This window comes from Bos mutus, chromosome 3 (assembly GCF_027580195.1).
Source record: "Bos mutus isolate GX-2022 chromosome 3, NWIPB_WYAK_1.1, whole genome shotgun sequence".
Lineage (NCBI taxonomy): Eukaryota > Metazoa > Chordata > Mammalia > Artiodactyla > Bovidae > Bos > Bos mutus.
This window is the reverse complement of record NC_091619.1, coordinates 34,068,532-34,095,006: the sequence shown is the minus strand read 5'-3', so window position 1 is coordinate 34,095,006 and position 26,475 is coordinate 34,068,532. Positions and strand designations below refer to the sequence as shown.

Sequence of the window (26,475 nt, the reverse complement as noted above, 5' to 3'; positions counted from 1 at the left end):
AAGGCCTGACACACATTCCTAAGTTGTTTTTACAGGATGAAAACACTGACCACAAGAACACAGATCCTACACTGGTTAAATCAGAAAGCTGATGATATTTGAAACTTCAACTTGATGCCAGCCTATCTGAGAATTACGCACAAGCTGATCACACACTCTGCAGCCTCCTCCCTCACAACTGCTTTTAATATCTCTTTCCTGAAAGCCATTTGGGAGTTCGGGTCTTTTGAGCATGAGCTGCCTGTTATCCTTGCTTGGGGTCTGCCATAAACACTGTACTTTACTTCAACAGAGTCTGGTGTCAGCAGATTGGCTTTAACACTCTAGGGTGAGTGGACTAAAGTTGGTTCCATAAGACTACTATCCAAAGAACTATGCATTAAGTTCCTTTCTAAAACAAACAGTCTAATGTACCCTTGTATATAGCTCTGAAATTTGGATCTGGTGAAGTGGTTACATCTGTCCTCCAAAAATTTTTTAAACAATTTTTTAACCATTTTTTTCCTACAAGTCACCCTAAGTGAGTCCCTGGAAAGCAGTCTATGTGCTAACACTTTGGAAAATAAAATAGCTAAAAGACAAAAGATAAAAGGACCTTTCAGCCTTTTTACCTATCAGTAAAAACACTGATAGCAAATAATGCTCTTGGGAAGCAGTTTATTCATGCTTAGGAAATCTCAAGCCTTACAGGGAAAAATGATTATTACATTAGTATCTAGAACAGGGAAGATCATCAACTATTTGCTTTCTTTTCAAAAGTGAGAAAAAATGAGAAAGCACTCAAATATATGTAATGGAAAGCTATATATATATATATATATTTCCCAAAAAAAAAACATAGCATATGGCACCACTTCTTTTGTGTTTGTAAGTTTATTCTTCATGACGTTCTAAAAACTTTGGACAAATAGAAATACCAGAAGAGTTACACCTACAGAAAGCATCACCTTTAGGATTAAGATACTTTACTACTGGTCCACTTTGCCATATTTATCATCAGTAAATTCATTACATCTACCTTTGAATAATTTAAGGGCTCCTAAAAATTTTAGCTATAAAGTACATTGTTAATAGTCAAAAATGTGCTCCTACTGACACACTATAAATGTAAAAGTGCATTTCGTTGGGGGAAAACAGATTAGATAAAAATGCCCATAGAAGAAAAGGAAACATTTTAAAATAATATTTATAAAGTTTAGACAACTTACAGAAACAGAAATACTATAACTTGTACAACATAAAGAAAAATATTATGTTCACAGTCATATACTCCTACTAAATTGAGCAGAAGTCACTTTAAAATATTATTGCTGAGTCTTTTCTACAAAGAGTATTGTCATGGGAAAGTCAGAACCAATAAAAAAGTAAGCCAGATCCCCTATTTTTTTTTAAATGGCCTTAATTTTGTTTTGTACTTAAAAGATTTAAACTGATCTCAGGACATAAGTGAGGCAATTTCTAGCCAGAGGCAACAAAGCTCCTATAAACCTTTTCAAACAGCTCATAAACTGGCATGGCTACCAGGGGTGTGGTTTCAGTTAAAAGCTATAACGCTTTGAAAGCTAAACTTTATAACTAGGTGAACACTGTTTACAATGGGAAAACAAAACACATAATCTAGATTATTTTCCAGCAAGATTACTCTATATTTCATGTTCCACTTGATTTATTATCAAGTTCATATATTGGAAATCCTCTAGCCATGAACGTCTTTACCCACAATAATATGACCATATATAACAAATCTTTGATAACTTAATTGTGGAAGGCACTGCTTAATGGATGAAAAATAATTATATGAAAATAATGACAGGGTCAACCTCATGATACTAAACGAGAAACAACTGAACGCTCTCTGCAGAGAAAAACTGGTCTCTGGAGAAGGCACCTGTTCACAAAGTCCTTAAACTCATTCTTCTATGATAAAATAGTATAGATATAGAATAAAGAAAAGTATTTTCCCAAATGGGGAGAGTACAAAGTTGTCTAGTTTATGACCTCTCTCACCCCCTCAGAGCAAGCTGTTTTTTTAAGTGCCAGTTTGCTGGTTGATTTTTTCCAGGTTTGGGAGGAAACAGGGAAAGGGTGTTGGAACTGTGAGCATTAACCAAGTACCCTGAGGCTGTTCAGTAAGCAAATAACCAGCTCAACTGCTGACTGGAAAGACTGTGGCACTGATGGTTACTTATCACATGACACTGTCTTAGGTAAATGATTTACACAGCAGACGGTCACCTCCTGGTCACACATTATATACCAAACTCCAAAGAACAAAGGCCAACAATCTGCCTGACTTTCCACTGCAATTCCCACACACTTTCACAATCACTTCACTAAAGAAATAATTATAGATGTTTAATCACACACCTGGATCCACCGGTCTATGGGTTCTTCGGAGTCCATTGGTCCGTTTCTGTGCAGAAAGACAAAACAAAGACTTTATGTTATCAAACTGCATTATTTTGCGACACTCTGGAAGTCCAATACATGTTGCACGACCTCCATTTAACACTCCTGTAAAACAGGTAACTAATAAGGACCTACTGCATAGCACAAGGAACTCAATACTCTGTAATGCCCGATGTGGGAAAAGAATCTAAAAAGAGTGGATATTTGTGTACAGAAGAAACTAACACAACATTGTAAATCAGCTACACTCCATTACAAATTAAAAAAAAAAGACTATTACTAAATTTGATCAAAACACTCAGTTCCAGTTTCTTTTTACAATTTTTGTTTCTCTAATGTCTTCTACTTGCTAAATCATTGATATGACACTATGGGAAAGAAATACTTTTCATTCACCATCTCTGAGGATTATGACTCACTTTTTTAAGTCATAAAACAGGAATTATGAAAACAAAGCCTAGGTAGCCATTTTTGCTTAGAAAATGCTCCCAGCAAAGAGTTTTAATCTCCAAAATTCTAATGCAGCTTTTTTCAAGCCTGACAGACCACAGACTGGAGAAAGTATACAACCTCCAAACAAAGATCTCAAGCTCTTATTTTGAGCTTGGTATGGTAGTTTAATTATGAGATTTATGGTAGTTTAATTATGGATCAGTGATATCTGAATACTTTAAGAAACAAAACAGACATGCAGCTTGTAAACCATGAAAGTAAATTCTTATTACAGAAAATGAATCCATAAGAAAAATTGTGATTACAAAAATTATAGATAAGATGCAAAACAAAAGAGGTTTTAAATCTTTGAAAATGTGTGGTTACATGTTTGATTTTATAAGCATTAAATTCATTCCTACCCAATAACTATCGCAATCTCACTAATTAATAAGAACTTCATTTTCACTTTTGTTATATAACTGAATGCAATGCTCAGTCTATAATTACAATATAATTCAGATTTTCACAAGAGCAATTTTCTTTCTACATGTGTTGGGGTTTGTGCCTCTGTATGGAGCCCTGGTTTCATTCAGAGCAGAATTGGTTTTGCCAAGCTCACATTAACTATGGGTTTTTCTTAGGGTTCCCCCTGTTGCTTCTGTTCATAAGTTAAATGGGCCTCAAAGCAGATGTCAAGGTTTCTCAGGTAAAAGCAAATTGGAGAATTATTAAAAATATAAACTTTGCTTTTAACCCAATTACTTTTTAAATGCATTTGTTAAAGCCTAATACTATCATTAAGTCAGCATCGAAGCTACACTGAACAAGCTGGATGGCTGTACTGGGCAGAGAAAAGAAAACTAGTATTAAGAGAGCCTCTCCTTACTCAACGTGAGTGAGAAGAAAACACCACACTGGGCTTCTTAATAGCCAAGCACAAAAAGGGAAAACATGGCAAGTTACAGGCTCATATCCAATAACTTGGAACAAAACGGCCTTCAAAAAAACTTCTAAAATTGTATAAAATGTTTGGACCTCTCTATATAAATGACTATATTTTAAACAGGAAAATATATATTGATGAATGTCTCATGGGTGTTTACTGTCTACATTTCCCTTCATTTGCTTAATGTACAACAGACACTGTCTTTAGACTACTCTTATTCTTCCTACTGTCAAAGTGCTTGGAAGGCCAGAAAGGAATTCACTTTTTGGGTCTTATTCCTACTATCCCAAAGCCAGAACTATTTAAAATATTAACTTAGAAAGTGAAAAAGAGAATTTGAGTTGAAGAGCAACTCTGTAGCACCCTGAAGTTAAGATTAAAATAGGGAACACAGAACAATTATTTAGAGTATGGATTCTAGAATCTGACTGCGTAAGTTAAAATTCAGACCCTCCCTGTCACTTGGCATCTGACTGGGAGCAAGTTAGTTAAAGTCTCTATGCCTATTTCTTCATCTATAAAATGGGGATATTAATACCACCTACTTCATAGCATTTGTGGTGACAAACATGTTAATTCATGCTAAGTGCTTGGAACAGTTCCTGACACACAGTAAGGACTACTAAGTCAAAGCTTATTATTATTGTCATTATTATTAATTTCATGATATTTTGAATGTTGAAGCTCAGTTCAGTTCAGTTGCTCAATCGTGTCTGACTCTTTGCAACCCCATGAACTGCAGCACTCCAGGCCTTCCTGTCCATCACCAACACCCAAACCCATGTCCATTGAGTCAGTGGTACCATCCAACCGTCTCATCCTCTGTCGTCCCCTTCTCTTCCTGCCCTCTTCAGGGCATTAGGGTCTATTCCAATCAGTCAGCTCTTCACATCAGGTGGCCAAAGTATTGGAGTTTCAGCTTCAACATCACTCCTTCCAATGAACACCCAGGACTCATCTCCTTTAGGATGGACTGGTTGGATCTCGTCGCAGTTCAAGGACTCTCAAGAGTCTTCTCCAACACCACAGTACAAAAGCATCAATTCTTCTGTGCTCAGCTTTCTTTATAGTCCAACTCTCACATCCATACATGACCACTGGAAAAACCATAGCCTTGACTAGATGGACCATTGTTGACAAAGCAATGTCTCTGCTTTTTATATGCTGTCTAGGTTGGTCATAACTTTCCTTCCAAGGAGTAAGCATTTTTTAATTTCATGGCTTCAATCACCATTTGCAGTGATTTTGCAACACAGAAAAACAAAGTCAGCCACTGTTTCCACTGTTTCCCCATCTATTTCCCATGAAGTGATGGGACCAGATGCCATGATCTTCGTTTTCTGAATGTTGAGCTTTAAGCCAACTTTTTCACTCTCTTCTTTCACTTTCATCAAGAGGCTCTTGAGTTCTTCTTCACTTTCTGTCATAAGGGTGGTGTCATCTGCATATCCGAGGTGATTGACCATTCTCCTGGCAATCTTGATTCCAGCTTGTGCTTCCTCCAGCCCAGCGTTTCTCATGATGTATTCGGCATATAAGTTAAATAAGCAGGGTGACAATATACAGCCTTGATGTACTCCTTTTCCTATTTGGAACCAGTCTATTGTTTCATGTCCACTTCTAACTGTTGCTTCCTGACCTGAATACAGATTTTTTATTTGGCAGGTCAGGTGGTCTGGTATTCCCATCTCTTTCAGAATTTTCCTCAGTTTATTGAGATCCACACAGTCAAAGGCTTTGGAATAGTCAATAAAGCAGAAATAGATGTTTTTCTGGAACTCTCTTCCTTTTTCCATGATCCAGTGGATGTTGGCAATTTGATTTCTGGTTCCTCTGCCTTTTCTAAAACCAGCTTGAACATCAGGAAGTTCATGGTTCACATATTGCTGAAGCCTGGCTTGGAGAATTTTAAGCATTGCTTTACTAGCATGTGAGATGAGTGCAATTGTGCAGTAGTTTGAGCATTCTTTGGCATTGCCTTTCTTTGGGATTGGAATGAAAACTGACCTTTTCCAGTCCTATGGCCACTGCTGAGTTTTCCAAATTTGCTGGCATACTGAGTGCAGCACTTTCACAGCATCATCTTTCAGGATTTGAAACAGCTCACCTGGAATTCCCTCCCCTCCTACAGCTTTGTTCGTAGTGATGCTTCCTAAGGCCCACTTGACTTCACATTCCAGGATGTCTGGCTCTAGGTGAGTGATCACACCATCGTGATTATCTGGGTTGTGAAAATCTTTTTTGTATAGTTCTCCTGTGTATTCTTGCCACCTCTTCTTAATAAGATCAGGTAAATGATAAATTTTTTCTATTAAAGTACTGTACTACTACTATATTTTAGGTTTTTCCTCCTGCAAGTTGTTGGAAAACAGTGACCCTGAAAGCAAACTTTTCTACAGGAAAAGTAGGCAGTGGAACAAAACTATGATTTGGTACATTGAAAAAAAAGAGAGAACGAGAAAATTTTAGCAATTTAGATCAAGTGCATTTTGAGAGTTTGAGATTTATTACAGTTTTAAAAGCACCTAAAAATATTTTATATATTCTAAAAAATTTTGAAATGTTTAGAACACATTTACACAATTTCAAAAGGCAAATTTCAATTGTTCTTCTGTCATATCCCATCCAAAATACTCCTCTCCCCAGCATATATTCTCAAAACCCTATATTCTCAAAAGTGTGAGACAGAGCTGGACAAGACCCATCTCAGGAGGAAGAGAGGGGTCCATCAAGTAGCCACCCTAGGAGCTCTCAGTGATCCACCCCCCCATGAGATCAGGACGATCAGTCTTCAGAACATTCTCAAACTTCTTTTGATTTACCAAGAAGTGGGAGGTGGGAGGGAGGGGACAACAAACCAACCTAATTTTATATCTAGCTTCATTATCTATTACCTTGCCTTTCTCGAAAACTAATATCTGTATTGCCCAAGAACCTCCCTTCTTGTCTCTTTTGGGAGAAACCTAATTCTCTCTGTTGATTTTACAAACAAAACAAGGAAAGATTCATTTGCTATATGAAACTGGCTTTGGTTCCTCTACTTAAAAGGCAGAAAAACCTACATTAAGGAATAGATCGGAAGTATACATACATACACTAAATACTGATAGACATGTAATGATGACCTTGCTTTCTAGCGCTAGAAGTTGCTTCTGAAGGTCCACTCCAAAATGGGAATCTGGAAGAACATCCCAGGTTAGGAAGATGGATCCTGTGGCTATTGAAAACTGACCTACCTTGAGAATGAAGTATAAATTAAAAACTCATAATCATTGTTATTGAAAGGGGAAGAGAATAGGACAAATTGGTCCATGGAGGAAAAAGAAGACCTTCAACAGAGAGGGGGAAGAAATCACGGAGCTTACAAAAGGGTTTCATTGTTTACTTTCGGAAAGACTCCCAAACATCACATAAGCATCTGTGTTAAGAGTGAATACACCTTTCACAAAGTTGTAGTGGGGAGGTATGGAGTGAAAGATGTTTCTTAACATTCTTTTTCTACAGTTTTTCCTTATGCTAAGCTAAAGTTTCCAAATAGGTTGGCCAGTATAAGATTTCACTATAATTATCCATTCAAAGTAGAGATTATTAGCAGAATCACACATTAAATAAAAATTACACTTATAATCAAAAGTTAAGCAAGTCACTAAAACACAGATGCTACATTAAAAAAAATCAATGTGAAAATGAATTCTTTTCATAATAGCCTTAATGTGTAATTTTTAAGAGTATTAAATGCCTGGAGAGCATTTTTTTGTATCGTTATTTTGTACCAGTGTGAAAATTATTAACCACTTATTATTAGCACACTTTCTTTTCTGTAAATATGCCCGTTTCTCATTACTTAAATAAAATCAAGTGAAATCATCTTCCCTGGGGGGCGGAAAATACATCTAACAGTATAAATGTAAAGTAATATTGAGTTACAGTTCAAAGCTCTACAAGAATATCTGTCTCAATAATCTAATAATAGTGTGAGAGAAGAAAAGAAGGCTACTTTCTAAGATCTTCACTCGCACTGCTGGAAGAACCCTTATAGTCCTGATAAAAAATCTTACCTGTCAACTAAACACTAAAAAAAGTTTACATTAATTATTTTAGCCCTAGCAGAACTTACATGACCTATTTTTAAAATATTATTATCCTGTTATGCATTCCTTGAGCTAGATTCTAAAGTCTAAAATATAGCTGACAGATAACACTGAAAGGGTACACGTGAATTTTCTCACATCACATTCTTGGTTCCCAATATGCACAAATTACGTGCTGATGCAAAAAAGTGAAAGCAGTTACCTGTTGTTTGACTTATTGCTGTACTTTTCATTATTTTTAGCAACTATGTAAATACCACTCTATTAAAAACATGCTAATATTATACCACTCTTAATCAGATATAATTGTATATGCTAAAATGCTTTGATAAAGAAAGTACTTGTCTTTATACTGAAATTCTCAGATTATTGTATTTCTGGTTCATATTATTAATCACAGAACTTTTACATTTTAGTTTTCTTTGTAAGGATTTTTTGGGGAGGTCAGGTAAGAAATATATTACTTTTGGCTGAAGGCCAAGACACTAGTTGCCTATTATCTGCCACATTTTTCATTCTTTTCTATTTTCTTACAAGCGCTTTATTCTGAGAGGTGACAGGGATCTCGTACTTCTAAGCCATCAGACCTCAGAATCTGTTAAACCAAAGGAAATGTTCTCAGATTCTGATTTGATCAAGAAGACATGATACAAATCATGATTTTGCTCAGGTGGAAAACTGGCAGAAACATACAGGTACATCTTAGAAGAATGCTGGAACTTCTTAGTCCTAGTGAGTGTCAGGTAGCGACCTTGTTTTATCCTAAGATGAGGGCCACCCTTTCTCCTGTCCCAGCAGGATCAAAAAGATTTATTCCAAGGGAATGCCTTCAGATGCATTAAGTTTTATAAGCCTCAGGGTTTGTGGAATTCTGTAGCTGCAAACAAAGAGAAAGGTACCTCCACCAGATTAGTGCTACAACATTGCTACAGTATCTATTTGAAATTTACCTGAATAAATGAGTACCTAAGATTCTGAAATGCGCATCTTACACACATTCTGAGATGAAATATTCACATTTTCCCTCTAAGATCTTCAGATGGTATCTGAAAACTTCTCTTATTTAACCTGTGCATTTCACTCAAAAGCACTTGATTACTCGCTCTAGATCTGTTGCTATCCATTTTAAAAGGTACATTTAACTTTTTAGGCGTTTGAGCCTGCTTTAGTTAGCAAACAATCTGAAATGCAAAAGTTATATAAGAAAAATGTAAACGTTAATCTTACCTCGGATGGTTTGAGCGTCCCTTGTTCTGAAACAAATGTAAAAATTGGCATTGTCAGTGAAGTTGTTTTGTTTAGTTAGCAACCTTAGCTTGTTCTCTGCAGCGTGGTAGAACACTACTGCTTTGTTTTCCTAATGATACCTGTTAATATATTTCCAAGGTCCCTCAGGCTGGGCTAGTAATTGTTTTGCAACCAGGTTCTCTTGCCTTATTGGCTGTCAGGGAAGTGACTCATAGTACTAAATGACTTCTAGGTTAAGCTTAACTTTTTCAATTGTTTATTAAGCAATTTCAATCCAACCACATAAAGCTCCTTGAAACAGGGACTTGCACCAAGTTAATGTACATAAGAGAAAGCTAGGCGGGAGCCTTTCTTTCAACATACCCAGTTTTAAGAATCTAAACACAACACATTACAAACATATTACAACTGCCTATATTACAATTACTATAACAATTGCAAAGTTAACACATACAATTTGCATATGAATTTTGCATTAAGTGGCTGTTTCTTTTAGTTTTATTTGGGGGGAGGGATACAGATCGATTTAAAGATGAAAATTAAAAATGGACAAGATTCAATCCCAATGCTAATTTTCTTTACATCCCAGTTTACCTGTTTAGAAATAGAAATGACAAACTCCATTACATTTCAATTCCTGAAAATGACTAACAGTTAGGAAGGGCCCTGAGATATGCAAGAGAGTAACTTGGCAGAGGGCAAAGGGTATCTCTGAGAGGAAAGACACACTACACGTGGAAAAGCTGGTGGGGAATATTTTTGTTGCCTTCCCCCATATCCAGGAGTACTTTTGCATATTATAATTTCTCCAGACTGTAGAAAAACATCTCATCATTTTGAGCCTACGCTATATTTTTGCCAACCAAAATGATCCTCTGAAGAAGGATCTGAGAAGAGAAGACACTGATGGGAACATCAGGAGAGAAAGGGTAGTTCTAAAAGAGGGCTCTGTAGACTGAATGAACCTCTAATAGAGGTTCCAAGAAGCCTCAGATCCAGAGTTCAAGGGGAAAAGTACCAGAACACCTGAGTAGCTGTCAGATTGCTTTACACAGGAAGACTGCCTGGGGCATGGAACAGGAGGTTTGGGGCCCTTCTGTTTTTTAAAGGACTATACCTGATTAATGGAACTGAAGAGGCATGAGCAAAAAGTCACCTTTCTGGAGAAAAGCAAACCCTGCATTTCTTTTTCAATGTCAACTCTATCATCCTAACTTTCCTACATAACTGCTATGAAGGCATCTTTGCCAGGTCTGAAGTTGGCCTTTACAAAGGACAAAAAGCTATTTCCCTTCTCCTCTCTGCTAGAAATAGGCAAAGTTTCAAAAGAAAGATTGCCTAAGAGAAGTTGTGTAGGGAGAGGGTCTATGAAAGTGCCATTTGGCTGGATACTGTGCCCAAACGGAGAACCCAGGTTAGGTGAACTCAGGTTCCTAACAGACAAGTTGTGATACCTGTTACACTGGTTTAACCAGAAAGACCTATAAGCCAGAAAAGCCCTACACTACTTTCTTCTTCTACTGTGAGTTAGAGAAAGAGCCTGAACTGGAAATCACAGACAGCAAGAAGCACCAAAAAGGAGGAGAGTTTAAATTTTCCATCCAAGCAGCTGAGGAAAGCTTTGCTATTTCCAGATGACCTCTCAATGGGAAAAGCTCCTGTCTTTCAGGGTCGGTGTTTAAAAATGAGAGTGCATCTTAATTTTAGTTCAGAAATATTTTTTTCTGACACTGCACAGAATTGTTGTTATGTCCTGGTGAAGTTGATCTGTTACAATATGTTTAAATATATTTTATTTTTAGCATAAAACCTAGGATAGCCCACATGGCAGTAGTTGGCACATCACGTTCCAGTAGTGCTCTGGGTTTCCTCAGGAAGACGGATGACTGTATCTAAAGAGATGGGAATACCAGACCACCTGACCTGCCTCTTGAGAAACCTGTATGCAGGTCAGGAAGCAACAGTTAGAACTGGACATGGAACAACAGACTGGTTCCAAATAGGAAAAGGAGTACGTCAAGGCTGTATATTGTCACCCTGCTTATTTAACTTATATGCAGAGCACATCATGAGAAACACTGGGCTGGAAGAAGCACAAGGCTGGAATCAAGATTGCCGGGAGAAATATGAATAACTTCAGATATGCAGATGACACCACCCTTATGGCAGAAAGTGAAGAGGAACTAAAAAGCCTCTTAATGAAGGTGAAAGAGGAGAGTGAAAAAGTTGGATTAAAACTCAACATTCAGAAAACAAAGATCATGGCATCTGGTCCCATCACTTCATGGGAAATAGATGGGGAAACAGTGGAAACAGTGTCAGACTTTATTTTTTGGGGCTTCAAAATCACTGCAGGTGGTGACTGCAGCCATGAAATTAAAAGACGCTTACTCCTTGGAAGGAAAGTTATGACCAGCCTAGATAGCATATTGAAAAGCAGAGACATTACTTTGCCAACAAAGGTCCGTCTAGTCAAGGCTATGGTTTTTCCAGTGGTCATGTATGGATGCGAGAGTTGGACTCTGAAGAAAGCTGAGCGCCAAAGAATTGATGCTTTTGAACTGTGGTGTTGGAGAAGACTCTTGAGAGTCCCTTGGACTGCAAGGAGATCCAACCAGTCCATTCTGAAAGAGATCAGCCCTGGGATTTCTTTGGAAGGAATAATGCTAAAGCTGAAACTCCAGTACTTAGGCCACCTCATTCGAAGAGTTGACTCATTGGAAAAGACTCTGATGCTGGGAGGGATTGGGGGCAGGAGGAGAAGGGGACGACAGAGGATGAGATGGCTGGATGGCATCACTGACTTGATGGACATGAGTCTGAGTGAACTCCGGGAGTTGGTGATGGACACCGACAGAGGCCTGACATGCTGCGATTCATGCAGTCGCAAAGAGTCGGACACGACTGAGCGACTGAACTGAACTGAACTGAACTGAAGGTGATGATCTAGCTATGCATACACCTGCACATCTTTACCTAGAAAACAAATCCAGGGAACAGAAGCTCCTCATGTACAGGCCCTTTCTGTCTTGCTGCTTGGTTCAAGCCAGCCAGCTGCAGGCATGAGTGAGCACTGAGCACAAAACACAAAGCAGGTAAGGTCCAGGCAAGGTATGAGTGGACTGGTCAAGTAAGGAAAAAACTAGACTGGCTACCACCATACGCAACACTCCCTCCTTAATTCTCCTGCTGCCTATTATCTCCTGTTTTCCTTCTTTGCATCTCATCAAGCTTTCCTCCTAATTCTTATTGAATGTACCTGCTCTTCACAAAGGCTCCTCTGTGTAACCCAGATTGGAAAGTGGACAAGGGGCTTCGTGCTGGATACAACTCCAACTCTGAGGGCCTGAGTCTTTAATGGGGACTTACCCTTTCCTTGCCCCCACTCCCTGTCCTCCTGGCCACCACAGCACCCCCGCCCTCCCCACTGCCATCCAGAAAAGAGGCTCATCTCTTCCATGGACTTGGCATAGTGCAGTTCACACTGTGATCTGCTCATGCTGGGCAGAGCACATAAATAGTGGCTCTTAAAAGTCTGAGGTTTTATTTAGTCATATTTCATGGCAGGGTTCTGTAAATATTCTGAGGAGAGGGCAAAAGCCAAAGGACTAGAAATAACTCTTAGAATCTGTGCTGAATTCAGAAATTCTTAACCAGGCTCCTTTTATTTATACTTTTGTACTTGTCCCAGTGGTTGTGCCATCAGACTGACTGGCCCCTTTACAAACACGATCTAAATTCTGATAACCATATGAAGGCAGCAGCTATAAATTTTACAAAAATAACAGTGATGAGAGAGCAGAAAACCCAACTGCAACACACTGTTTCATACATGTTTAAAGTAAAAGTCAATTCTGGACGGGAAAATAGAATAACAGCCTCTTCTGATGATGTATTCTATGGAAAAGTTGCTCTGATTTTGAAATCTACAACACCGTCCTTCATTTCCTCTTGATATGTACCCAAAGTTACTTTGGCGGGCACTCGGAGCTCTAAAACACTCTCTGTGCGTAACAGTTCCACATCAGGATGAGGATAATAAGAGCTGATGACTATCAAATGTATTTGGCTGAACTCTGACCAAATAGAAAGATGGGTGCTTGAGATATGACAAAAGATCTCTCTTTTACTGTCTCTTTTTCTTCTGGAAATTTCCTTAGAATGGTAATTCAATTCTTCAAGTTTCCAAAAGTTTCTAATCCTCAACTTGCCCTTACCCTGCAGCCGATTTCTCAGGCTCCTATTGATCAAACTATAAAATGTTCTTACCCTTTCAAGAACCTTTCTAGATGGTGACTCATGGACCCTGAAGGGGTTTATACCTTGTGTTCTTTCATCATGTCCCAACCGGCTTAATGTAATTCAGAGCAGGGCTGTTACTGAGGTGCTTGGAGCCTGAGCAGAACTCCATCTTCAGCCCAAGCACAGTGCACGTATTTTATAAGACAAATGATTTTCACTGAGACTTTAGACTCCTATCATTCATTTGTTTAAACATAAATTTCAGTCCTATTATATTTGTTTTCTAATACAAGTGGCTCTCAATGCATACATTATTACACAACCAGCTGTGTCTCTTGTCTGAAGTTCTATTTCTTAAGACTAAACAAATTGGTGCCCAGTAAGATCATTTGTCTCAAAAGGGATCACAGGAAAGTAATTACCAGGAGAGCCTTTGAGGTTCTTTATCATCGTGGCTAATATTCTATTTTTATGAAACACTAAAACTGAAAGGCAGTAGGACTGATCAAATTTTGGAGGAAGTTGCACAAACCTATTTTCATCACTCAGATCTACAGCAATATTCTGAAAAAACAAAAACATAACTAATACTTGGAAAGACGCTTTGATTTTAAGTCTTTTCAGGAGCTCTAACAAGGACCCAACCATATAAGAGTTTTCAGTTCACTCTAACAATTATTAATGTAAGATTGGTGGTGGTGGTTTAGTCCCTAAGTCATATCTGACTCTTGCAACCTCACGGACTGTAACCTGTCAGGCTCCTCTGTCCATGGAATTTCCCAGGCAAGAATACTGGAATGGGTTGCCATCTCTATCATTAAATTGACCCAAATAATTAAATGGAAGGAATAATAACTAGAATATAAAATTGTCTCAATAAGTTAAAAAAGATAACTAATTTATATAAAAGACTTTAAATAATGTTAAATAGAACCAAAGTCATTTTTTGGTTATGAAATCAATGATTAAACTTCAGTTTATGTGAAAGTCATGTGATAAAATGCCTAGTGGTAGAAGGATAAAATAAAATTATATTCTAAAATTTATCTCATGATAAAACACTGCAGTGTGCTGTGCTTAGTCGCTCAGTTGTGTCCGACTATTTGTGACCCTATGGACTGTAGCCACCAGGCTCCTCTGTCCGTGGGGATTCTCTAGGCAAGAATACTAGAGTGGGTTGCCATGCCCTGGTCCAGGGGATCTTCGCAATCCAGGGATTGAAGCCAGATCTGCCGCACTGCAGGCAGATTCTTAACCATCTGAACCACCAGGGATGCCCAAGAATACTGGAGTGGGTAGCTTACCCCATTTCTCCAGGGGATCTTCCTGACCCAGGAAACAAACTAGGGTCTCCTGCACTGCAGTGGATTCTTCACCAGCTAAGTTAGCAGGGAAGCCCAAATACTGCAATACTATTTATAAAAGAGCTATTTCAGATGGCAATTTGGGGTGCAGGTTCTAGGTAACAATCTTGCAGGTTTAAGCCATGATGACACCAAGGCTACTTTTAGGGATGGCTGCAGCAGCAGCAGCAACCTGGCCTAGATAAAAGAGTGATTAAACAGATAAGCAAATGGGGATCTGCTTCAGTTAAATATTAGAGCATCTGAGGCTTGCATTCCCCCTAAAGGAAAAGACGAATTAAACCAAAGTCATCTGCTCCAGCAATATTTGCCTTCCAATGTTACTTTCTTTGTTTAAAACAAGAGAATGTAAAGCAAGCCATGTTGATCAACATCAAGTTAAGAAGGGGACAAGAGGAGTTTAGCCATATACTGCAACAAGGGAAACACACAAAGGCCCCCAAAGGTTGCATCTAGGGCTAGACCTGCATGGTAGCATACTGTGAGAAAGAAACGCCACTCTAGAATTACATCAGTTTTGCAGTGACTTGTTGAGAAAGTCTCACACAATGGAGTTCATACTTATTCATTATTAAGGTTGGAAAGTTTTGGCAGCATACCTCAGAATCCATGTATGTGTTGATCTGAGGTTGCCATGGTGAATGTGAAGAAGTCAACTCAAGTTCAGCAAAAAAAGAGATTAGAACTGCCTTCTCTTTATATCTATGCAAATCCTCAAATGTTAAGACACACACTAATCACCCAACCTTCAAATTTGTTTCCAAGTCGTACAGTTTGTCTCAGAAAAAAAATAAACTTAAAGGACCCTTTTAAACACTTGAAATGTACTTGAGTTAATAATCTATCATAGTCAAATATTAATACGAATGAATTACTTTTAGAAATGAACTGCATTTTTGCCAACTATTATTTTGAGGATGAATGAAGACTACACAAATTTAAGGGATATAGAGTATGAAATATAAAAGGTTTCTGAACCCAGGGAAGACAACATCCAAAGAAGACATAATTTCCACAGACACAAAAAAAGAAGCGTCTAAGAGCTATTTCAAATGCTTAATGGTTAGTATCTTTACCACATCCAACACTATCAAGGATTGCAGTTCGGTTAAAATATTCCTATTTAGGAAGGAGTAACAACATGATGGTCAACACCTTGACTTTGGACTGGATATTAAAGGATAGATACAAAAGATGAGAAACACATTTCCTGTGGTGAATGTGCATTTCCTTTCTACTAAAGGAAATAACAAGGGGAGGAGGGAATTCTCTGACAGTCCAGTGGTTAGGACACCGCAAATTCACTGCCGAGGATCTGGGAACAAGATCCCATAAGCCACATGATATGGTCAAGATAAAATAGAATAAAATGCTACAAACTTTCATTAAAAAAAAAGCTGATTAGAGGATGGGTACTCATTGTGAAAAACTCTTACAAAATAAAATTAAAATTAAAATGGTCAGAGACAGTAGTGCTCACCAAAAAGTTCATGGGTTCCACTACTTGTCCAGCTTCCCTTGTAATTAAGTTGAGGCCATGTGACTGGTTTTAACCAATGGACTTCTAATGCTAAAAAATGGAATTGTCACTTCCAGTTCAAAGGTCTTAAAAGCATCAAGCCCAGGAGTCACATGTTGAATTCACGGTCATAAGATGGAACTAGCTTGGATCCCTAAGCCATTACTTATAAGGCAAGGACCCACAACAAATACCACATGTGTGAAAAACAAACTTTTATGTGTTTAAACCATTGGGATTTGGGGTTTTTGGTTGCCACGATACAGCCTAACCTTGGCAAAGACATAAAACCGATACACAACCTAATTAGAGAACAATTTTTTTTTAAGATAAGAGAACAATTTAATGCAGACAACTATTAGATGGGTAGAGTAAGGTTAAAAGATTGGCAGAGATTGGAGAGGAAGTATTAATAAAAGAGGGTAATCTTGGAACTGTAGGGAGAAAATGGAGCACATCTCAGGGAGAGGAAACACTAAGAGCCAAGCAAAAATTCTAAAAATTGGGACCAAATGGAACAGGAAGTAAATTCCTCCAGAAATAGAGATATTTTTGTCATTAGGTGTCCCATGAGCCTGGTTGTCTTCTTGCTACTTATTAACCTAACCCAATGTCCCTTGTTAAAGGCTTAGTGATCAATGCTCAGGGTGTGAATTTTAACTTGAATAAATACTATAAAGGAATGCAAAAGTCTACTCAGTTTTCCAGATCAGGTTTTTATTCCACTTATCCCACAATCACTCAAGCTCTACTCTCTCCAAGGATAGAACCAGGAATTGTCCAATCCCCTACAGCCTCTTACTTCTGCTTCTAAGACCACAGTGATTTTTAGGGCCCAGAAATCTTGGTATACTGCAGTTCTACTCATTATTCTATCTATCTGTTGGTCTACCCACCTACTTATCTATTCATCATGGTCTCCCAGAGATCAGAACATCAATTCAGCATAGTTCTTATCAGTGAGAGGCTCACTGTCTAATTGAATTTTGAACATTATTCTGTGAGGAATAGAAGATATACTGAGAAAATAAGGGATACATCAGCCTTGATTTTAATAAAGATCACATTGCAAAGTGTATAGTGAAGGAAAACTAACAGCAGGGAGGAGATTTTGTAGTTAATCTATAGCAATACCATATACACAGATTTTCTAGAGACTGAGGAGGAGAACTAAGAAGAATAGGTAAGTGAATGAAGATGAGAGGCTGTTAAGTCAAGGCTGACCCCCAGCTTTGGGTGACTGTATGAGTGGTAGATCTTTAAGACAAAAAATAGGAGGAAGTTAGCAGTGATGACTACTGAGATTGGTTTTAGATATCTGAAACTGGAGGTCACTGCAGGATACCCAGGAAGGGATACATTAGAAGATGAAGATTTGGAATTCAAAGCTCAGGAGAGAGGCCTTAAGTGGACATGGAGCCTTATCTACCTGGGTTGCAGATTATGGGTAATGCCAGAAAAATTAATGATATACAAAGGATGACTGAGGGGAAGAATGATTAACAGTGACAGATGATAGAGAAGAATCAAGTTGAATAAGGCCAGCAATGTGATGACCAGTGGAAATGTCAATTGCAAGGTGGAAGACTCTTTAGCCTTCATTTAGGCCCTTGGGTCATTTTGTACAACTTGTAACTCTTTCCAACTGACCACTCCCTCAGCTATAAACATGCCCAGTGTTGAATGAAAGGCTCCACTTTTTAAACTGTCTTCCAACCCAACTATATCCAACTTGTTTACAACAACTTAGCCATTCCTACTAGCCATGACTTTCTGAACCACAATGGATTCTTGAGTAACACTGAACCAAGTGGAATCTCTTTTTGTCTCCTGAAGAGAATATGGACTATTAACCAATGAAGCCATAAAGCTCTATAAAACCGGGGGTCAATTCAAATCACCTATGATTTATTTTACAGAGAGACTTGGAATCTTTAAGTTTGCCTTAAATCAATACTATTCACTTGCTTTAAATTTGGTTGTTGGGATGATTTCTCCCAAAGTCAAGTTCTCTCCTCTGTACAAAAGCCCCATTCAAGTAAACCATGTCTCCAGCCTCTGATATGTCTCATCCTGCCTCCTGCCCTTCTCCCGTACACCCGTTTTGCTCCAATCACATCACTCATGGAAAATTAATTATACTCATGGAAAATTAATTGCAAGCAATTACTCCTGGCTGTCAAAACAAAGAACTGTGCAAAAACTTAAACCAATATTGGGAACTGGGTTTCTCTGCAGACTAGGAAACAGCCCATAAAGTCTAGTTTGCCCGTGTCCTCAAAATACCACCTATTTTACCACACACAGATCTGCCAAGCTCAAACTTAAAATCTACCCATGACTACAGCCTACACCAGAACAGGAAGGGGTGAGGCTGAGGAGAGGATGTCAGGAGACTTCCAACTTTCAGATGGTATCTGTTTGGCAGTGAGGGAGAAAAGGCTGCTGAGGAACAGATCTCTTTATTTCTAAGGGCTACCTAGCAAATCCTAACCTGAAGGCAAAGAAAGGGAAGACTCTTCCATACCACTAATTACCTGACTGTGGGCATTCAGTGCCACCAGTCTCTTAAAAATCTTGGACAGGAAAGGACAGAAAGAGGAGAGAAAAAGAATGAGGACAAGATGTGAAAAACAGGAGGAGAATGGAGGGCAATTTAAGGATGCAGGCAAAGAATCAAGAGAACACAAGACTTATGTTCAAAACTCCAAGAAGTGCTATTTCCTGGTGGTCCAGTGGTTAAGAATCCACTATTCAGTGCAGGGGTATGCATTCCTTCCCAAAAAATAGCTTCTTATCATAACACCTTGGATGAAAATACTGAGTTTTCATTGTATCCAGGCACTTTGCTATGCATCAACATTATTTCATATGATCCCTACAATAATCCTCTAATTTCATTTTTACGGATGAATAAATGAGATGTTTACACACTTTCCCCAAGTTCATGCAGCTAGTTAAGAGCTGAGCCAGATTTTTAATCATCTCTGCTTGACTCACAACCACTCTCCTACACTATTCCCTTTACACTGCAAGAACCTTGCCAACTATGGGATCACTTTCTACTCCTCATAGACTGAAACTCAGAAGACAGGGCTATGGGACTGACAAAAATCCACTCACCTACTATAAGCAAATAACATGTTAATTGTCCTCAAAGGGGATAAAGGACAGAACACATAAAGATGAAACCACAGAAATATTAAGTGATAAGCTGCATCGGGCAGGCAGTTAAATAGTAATAATGTGCTGGTGTGCTGCGCGCACTGCACCCAGTCGTATCTGACTCTCTGCGACCCCACGGACTGTACCCCACCAGCTGCCTCTGTCCATGGAATTTTCCAGGCAAGAATACTGGAGTGGGTCACGATTTCCTCTCCAGGGGATCTTTCTGACCCAGGGATTGAATCCCTGTCTCCTGTGCATCTCCTGCATGGCAGGCAGATTCTTTTAAGGACAGGACAGATAAAGATGGACCCACACACAAATATAAGTGATAAATTGCATCAGGTAGGCAATTAAAGGGCTTCCCTAGTAAAGAATCTGCCTGCCATGCAGGAGACCCTGGTTCAATTTCTGGGTCAGGAAGATCCCCTGGAGAAAGGATAGGCTAACCACTCCAGTATTCTAGGACTTCCCTGGTGGCTCAGATGGTAAAGAATATGCCAGCAATGTGGGAGTCCTGGGTTCAGTCCCTGGGTTGGGAAAATCCCCTGGAGGAGGGCATGGCAACACACCCTGCATTCTTGCCTGAAGAATCCCCATGGACAGAGGAGCCTGGTGGGCTACAGACCATGGTGCCTCAAAAAGTCAGACACAACTGAGCAACTACATACAGCACAGGCAATTAAATAATAATAAATGTATGTACTATTTCTATTTTATACCTTTGTAAACTGTTTCTGACCTTCAGAAACATTAGCAAGTGCTAATCTTGTCTCCTTTACCTACAGACCTTGAGCCAATTAACTGCATAAGCACAGTGACTCCCATCAGCACCTGGGCACTGCTCTTCTGAGGATGCAATCAGTCCAAGCAGGCAGGGCAGGCACAGTGCAGGTGCTCAACTAATGCCAGGCTCTTTCTCCAAGCACTGCCCAAGCCTGGCATAGAGAGTGGCTCAAGGAGCCTCGCAAATACGTCTATGGAAGGAGCCGAATGAGAGGAATGCGCCGTGATCTCCATTTTCTAATAGGATTCACAAGTTTTGTATGATTGCCTATTTTCTGAACTGGGCTCTGAAATGAGCTATTATTCTCTGTTTCACTTCTTCACATTATCCAAAATAATTCAATGTCCACCTTTCCCTTTGGGAAAATCAAAGGTTGACACAGCTACCTTTTGAACTCAGGCTGTTAAAGAACCCTTTCTTCTGTTCAAAAAGTTTTACTGATTTTGAAAGGTCTTATTGATAAAACACAGAGAAACTCAGGGGAAAAGGACAAAGAGAAAGAAGAAGAAAGAGAAATAATAAAGAGGCCAGAAAAGAAAGAGAAGGAAAAGAGCCCAAGAGGGGCAGAGAGAGGCAAAAGGCTACTGAATGCATAATTGCCAACAGTGTTAGAAACTGTCTCAGGTTACAATCATAAAGCATTATTTTTAAAAACCAAGGGGAAAACATTTACACAAAATCCAAAGGATGTACATTCTTTGTTAAAGGCTGGAAAATGACAATGTATTCAATTCATTAATTCATGAATTAGTCTGTGCACTGTTTACTCCTGGCAGCCTTAGCCTTTTGGAGATGAATATTTAAGAGAAAAGGGGAGAAATTCAAAAACCAAAGACAGAAAAAGAACCATTTCTTCCTGTTTTGTTTTCCAACTCTGTTTGTGTGCTGCAGCTATGTTTGTATAGTGTTGGCGAGATTTAGGGGAAGGGGTGAATGGAACAGGTGGTAGGGAACCTCCCAAGTCCCTCTTGAAGCCCTCCGTGGCTCAGCTAGGTATAAAAGTCACAAGAATTTCAAACCATTTTCTAATTGTGCTCATAAACAATAGTGTCAAAAGCCGATATGTTATAATAAACACATATTTAGAGTAAATTAGGCCTTAATTATGTTGAGCAAGTTTTATGTTCTCATTAAAAGCCCAATCACAGCAATAAACATGACTTACCAGCGGAATTAACTCTGCTGCAATTGTCTACTCTTCCCAAACATTCTTTGTGTGCTCTGGCACCACACTTAACACATAAATAACCTTGAAAAAATGTTCCCCTGCAAGGGAAAATCAGAGAGTGATAGGTTAAAAGGTGCAAAATTCTGCCTCTAGAAAACCATTAGCGCCAGGAAGCAGAACAAGAGAACACAGCACTATGCAGGGTCCCCTTCAAGCCAATGGAGAGAACCTTCCTGGGTTCTGAAGGAACGGTCCAGGCACAAGGCCAAGGAAAGATCTGATGGATCCAAACTGGTAAGGCATATACCCATTAGAAAACATTCTGACTGGGACCCTAGGGAAGCCGAAACATTTGGCAGTTACACCAGTTCCTTTAAACTGAAAACCAAGACCACGCCAACTGACCTCAGGAGCATCTGGCAGACTCTGCAGGATGTAACCCGGGTGAAGGTGTGCATCTTGAACTCGTGGAAGTTGGAGTCTGCATAGTCTGGTCTTATGTTGGATCTAGACAAAAGGAAAGAGGTAACATCCTCAAGAAAGCTTCACAACACAGCATCAGTCTAAGTTCATCAATTTTACACTGGGTAGAGAGGTGATTCAGACAAACAGGCTATTAAATACACAATGTTTTCTAAGCCAAATGCTTTGCATTAAAATAGGTACCAAAATCTGACTGTGTGAGAACCAGCAACATATAGACTGAAGCAACCGAATCCGGCTCAGAATTGCATGTTCCCAGGGAACTTTACAGACTGGCCACGTAGGTCAACCTGCCAGGAAAAACACAAAGCCTGAGGGATATTCACGCTGTGTGATGATTTCTTTTTTCTCTAGCCACATCACCAAAATAGAAACTAGCTGCAGGGGGCAGGAGGGAGGGGAAGGGGTGCTGCATTTCCACAGAGTTCCTGTCGAAATAGGTATGTGGATTATGTAATGATCTATAAAAGTGAATACAAATTTCCCAAAAGAGTTCAAACAAAGCATCAGTCTGATCATTAAAAATGTCTTCCTTAAAAACAACCCAGAGTTCTGGCAATCTAAATAAAAGGTAAACAAAATTACTTTATCATTTATATTCTCTTTATATTATACACATATGCAAAAAAAAAATACTAAGCGTACTGCAAAATGACATTCACTGTGCATTTACTCTGTGCCGATACTGTGATAAAACACAATGTGCTCATTACACCTCACTTAACCTTCACACCAATCCTAACTGTGTGGCACTAATCAATTCACTAGTTTACAAACAGGGAAATAGAGGCTTGCGTGCGTGCATCCGAAGTCGTTTCAGTTGTGTTTGGCTCTTTGCAACCCCATGGACTGTAGCCTGCCAAGCTCCTCTGTCCATAGGATTCTCCAGGCAAGAATACTGGAGTGGGTTGTCGTGCCCTCCTCCAGGGAATCTTTCCAACCCAAGGACTGAATTCATGTCTTGTATGTCTCCTGCACCGGCAGGCAGGTTCTTAACCACTAGCATCCCATGGGAAGTCCCAACAAAAGTTTACATTAAAGGAAAAGGCAGAGCTGGGAACTCCAACCCAGGTCTGTGCTCTTAGCCACCAAAATTGTAGTGCAAGGAGGAATTCAACAGTATTCACCTTCATATAATTAGATTTTTGTGTTAATAAGTATATGGGAAACTGTTAAGTTTAGTAATTTCCAGAGGACTTTTTATATTATTCTTAATTTGTCCATGTTACCAAAGAAAGCAGAAAAATTATGAAAGGATAAATTAAAAATGAATACAGATCAGAGGGACCCCTAGAAAGCTAAGATGAGGCTGAGATGTTACATGATCTGCGAGACTGTAGGAAAAGTTTGAGATGAGCCAGGATTTCCCCTTTTATAGAACACAGCGACTCTCAAGCACACACAGCCTTGGCATAATGAAGCATAACACAGGCGGGCAACCAGGCATCAATCTCTGAGGTACCAGGAGAAGCCTTACGAAAAAACATTCACAAAGGCAATTGGAGTAGCAGGCAGTGATGCAGAAGTGTCAGCAAGGTCAGCCTTGCAATCCATCTGCTGAATATAACCGTGCTAAAAATGAAATCAAATATTAGTGCCATCTGGGATTTCTCTGCTCTGTGCTTCTGGCGACCTCACTTTTTAGGAAAGTGTTCCACTGCGTGCTGCAAAGGATGGCCATTTCCATGGAGGCATTTTTGTGTTGCTGATTAAAAATTACAGAGTGTTTCTTCAGGAAGGGAAACATTGAAGAAAATATAATGATCTAGAAACAAAATTCTTTTCACATTGTTTCTTGAGTCCATACAGCCAGGCATTGATATGAGCGTGGAAACCCGTTTCCTCAGCCAGGGAGGCCCATTGTCCACCTCTCTCTGAGCACCAAGGTGACACAGTGATAGAAGAACTCTCAAACAGCAACTTCGGTCTGGCAAACTTGAAGAATTCATCAGCCTGGAGTTTCAGAATACAAGTAGGTCTCCTTCAGGCAGGAACTCAAGTAAATAGATACAAAATAGCTAAGAATTTAATTAATTTTAGAAGTCTACCTAGAACATCTTTCTCTTAGGGTCAGCCCAAGTCATATGTGTGTGTTGTGTGTGTGTGTGTTTACCATTTGCATTTAACATTTTCACCAACTAACTAGGAATAAGCTGACTTTTCAGAAGATAAAAGCTGAGAGCAAGATTACACTGAAAGGTTAAAAAGAAAAATCTTACATAAAGGAAAAAAAATAGAAAATATTGTTGACAGTAGTTGCTGTAAGTTAAGCGAGACTTGAAGATGTATGGTAGAATGGTAGAAAGAACGGTTGGAAATTTGGGGCTAGTTTTTAACTTAACTGCATATTATTTTAAAATTTTTAAATCAAACACTAAAGAATAAAAGTTAACTCTATGACCCTGCTACTGAGGCACTACAGAATATAAAAGCATGGTTGAGAGCAGGAATCTGAAATCAGACCACCTGGGCTTACATCCTAACATGCAAATCACTAACAGGGTGACCTTGGGCAAGTTAATAGTACAAAGCAGGAATACTAATAAAATCAAACTCGGAAAGGAAGGCAACTTATGTGAAGTGCTTAGGACGTTGCCTAGCCCAGAGCTAGTGTTCAGTGAGTCTTGGCTCTAATTTATAAATTGCTGATTCTAATTCCACATAATAATGATGTAATCAGGACAATGCTTTTATGAGCCTTGGGACTGAATCTCTAGAGGGTCCCCATTCTCCTAGGAATTTCACTGCAGGACGGTTGTATGTTCAGTGTCCTTGGGACCAGGAATCCATATGTAATGATTTAAGCACATTAAGAAATAGGGTTACTCAGGAAAGGATATGTATGCAAAAAGTCCAGGGAATTAGATGAAGTCATATCAAACACCAACTAAAGATAAGAGAGATGTCAATACACATGGGGATGCAGAAACCAAAGACAGTAACTTAGCTGAATGGGAAAGCTGGAAAGGTAGGCTGAAGCAGAAGAGGATAAAGAAACATCAGGTTTATAGATGTGATAACACAAGGACAGAAATGATCAAAAGTAGAATGTATTGCTGCCGCTGCTGCTAAGTCACTTCAGTTGTGTCCAACTCTGTGTGACCCCATAGACGGCAGCCCGCCAGGCTCCCCCGTCCCTGGGATTCTCCAGGCAAGAACATTGGAGTGGGTTGCCATTTCCTTCTCCAATGCATGAAAGTGAAAAGTGAAAGTGAAGTCACTCAGTCGTGTCCGACTCTTAGCGACCACATGGACTGCAACCCACCAGGCTCCTCCATCCATGGGATTTTCCAGGCAAGAGTACTGGAGTGGGGTGCCATTGCCTTATACCTCTAATGTACCAGGCACAGTAATTGACTCTTCATATATTTTTTTCACATTTACTTCTCACAATAAACCTATGAAGTAGAGTGATTCATTCACTTCACACTTAAAAGCACCTACATGTAGACAGGCCCTGAAGCAGGAATAGAAAGAAGAGTCCCTGAGCTGGAGACCAGTGGGTGAAAAGGGGGGATGTAGGAGTGAGCAAGAGTGGCTGGCAGGGCCAAGGAAAGAGTTGATGTCTTCAACAGGGATTGACGCCACATTTTCACTAAGTTGCTTCAGTCGTGTCTGACTCTTTGTGACCTTATGAACTGTAGCTCACCAGGCTCCTCTGCCCATGGGATTCTTCAGGCAAGAATACTGGAGTGGGTTGCCATTTCCATCTCCAGACATCACATTTAGTTGACCCCTCAAAATCTCTATGACTACTATGTAGAGAATTCCTTGCAGTGCAGCAAAGGTGGACAGAGCAAGCCCAAGTACGGGGTTGCGCTGACTGCAGATGAGAACTGGACTTGTAATAGGTCAGCTCACTTGCCTGGTCATACAGCTAGAGAAAAAGGATTCCATTTAAGTAACTTGCTTTGATATACTACAGTTTACTTACGAGAACTTGGGTGGAATCTCATAGATTCCATTTCTTTTGCTTCATTTCAGTTCAGTTCAGTTCAGTTGCTCAGTCGTGTCTGACTCTTTGCGATCCCATGAATCACAGCACGCCAGGCCTCCCTGTCCATCACCAACTCCTGGAGTTCACTCAAACTCATGTCCATCGAATCGGTGATGCCATCTAGCCATCTCATCCTCTGTCGTCCCCTTCTCCTCCTGCCCCCAATCCCTCCCAGCATCAGAGTCTTTTCCAATGAGTCAATTCTTTACATGAGGTGGCCAAAGTATTGGAGTTTCAGCTTTAGCATCAGTCCTTCCAATGAACACCCAGGACTGATCTCCTTTAGGATGGACTGGTTGGATCTCCTTGCTGTCCAAAGGACTCTCAAGAGTCTTCTCCAACACCACAGGTCAAAAACATCACTTCTTCGGCACTCATCTTTCTTTAGGGCCTACTATTAATACAAGTAGGCTTCCCTTGTTTAATCAGTTAATCAAATATTTATAGAGAAAGGCATACTGATGCTCTTGTGGCTCCTATAACCTTTCGTGATCTTCTCTGACTGTCATCTTGTCCTCTGGCTCCATGTGGTAGCCAAGTTGAGGACCATACACCTCGCCTAGCCTGGGCAATCCTCTCCATCCTGCAGATCTGCATTTCAACCTCAGGCATCTCAAATGC

At 39.5% G+C, this 26,475-nt stretch overlaps 1 protein-coding gene across 1 annotated transcript in view; it reads right to left on the bottom strand.

Moving 5' to 3' along the window:
• Positions 1–26,475, bottom strand: part of VAV3 (vav guanine nucleotide exchange factor 3) — a 441,372-nt gene that overhangs the window by 138,784 nt on the left and 276,113 nt on the right. Inside the window, exons 16-19 of the mRNA XM_070367578.1 lie at positions 21,780–21,881; positions 21,372–21,472; positions 9,109–9,134; positions 2,368–2,413 (exon numbers count right to left, since the gene is read on the bottom strand). Of these exons, the coding sequence (XP_070223679.1) occupies positions 2,368–2,413; positions 9,109–9,134; positions 21,372–21,472; positions 21,780–21,881 (275 nt within the window). The remainder of the gene's footprint in view (positions 1–2,367; positions 2,414–9,108; positions 9,135–21,371; positions 21,473–21,779; positions 21,882–26,475) is intronic.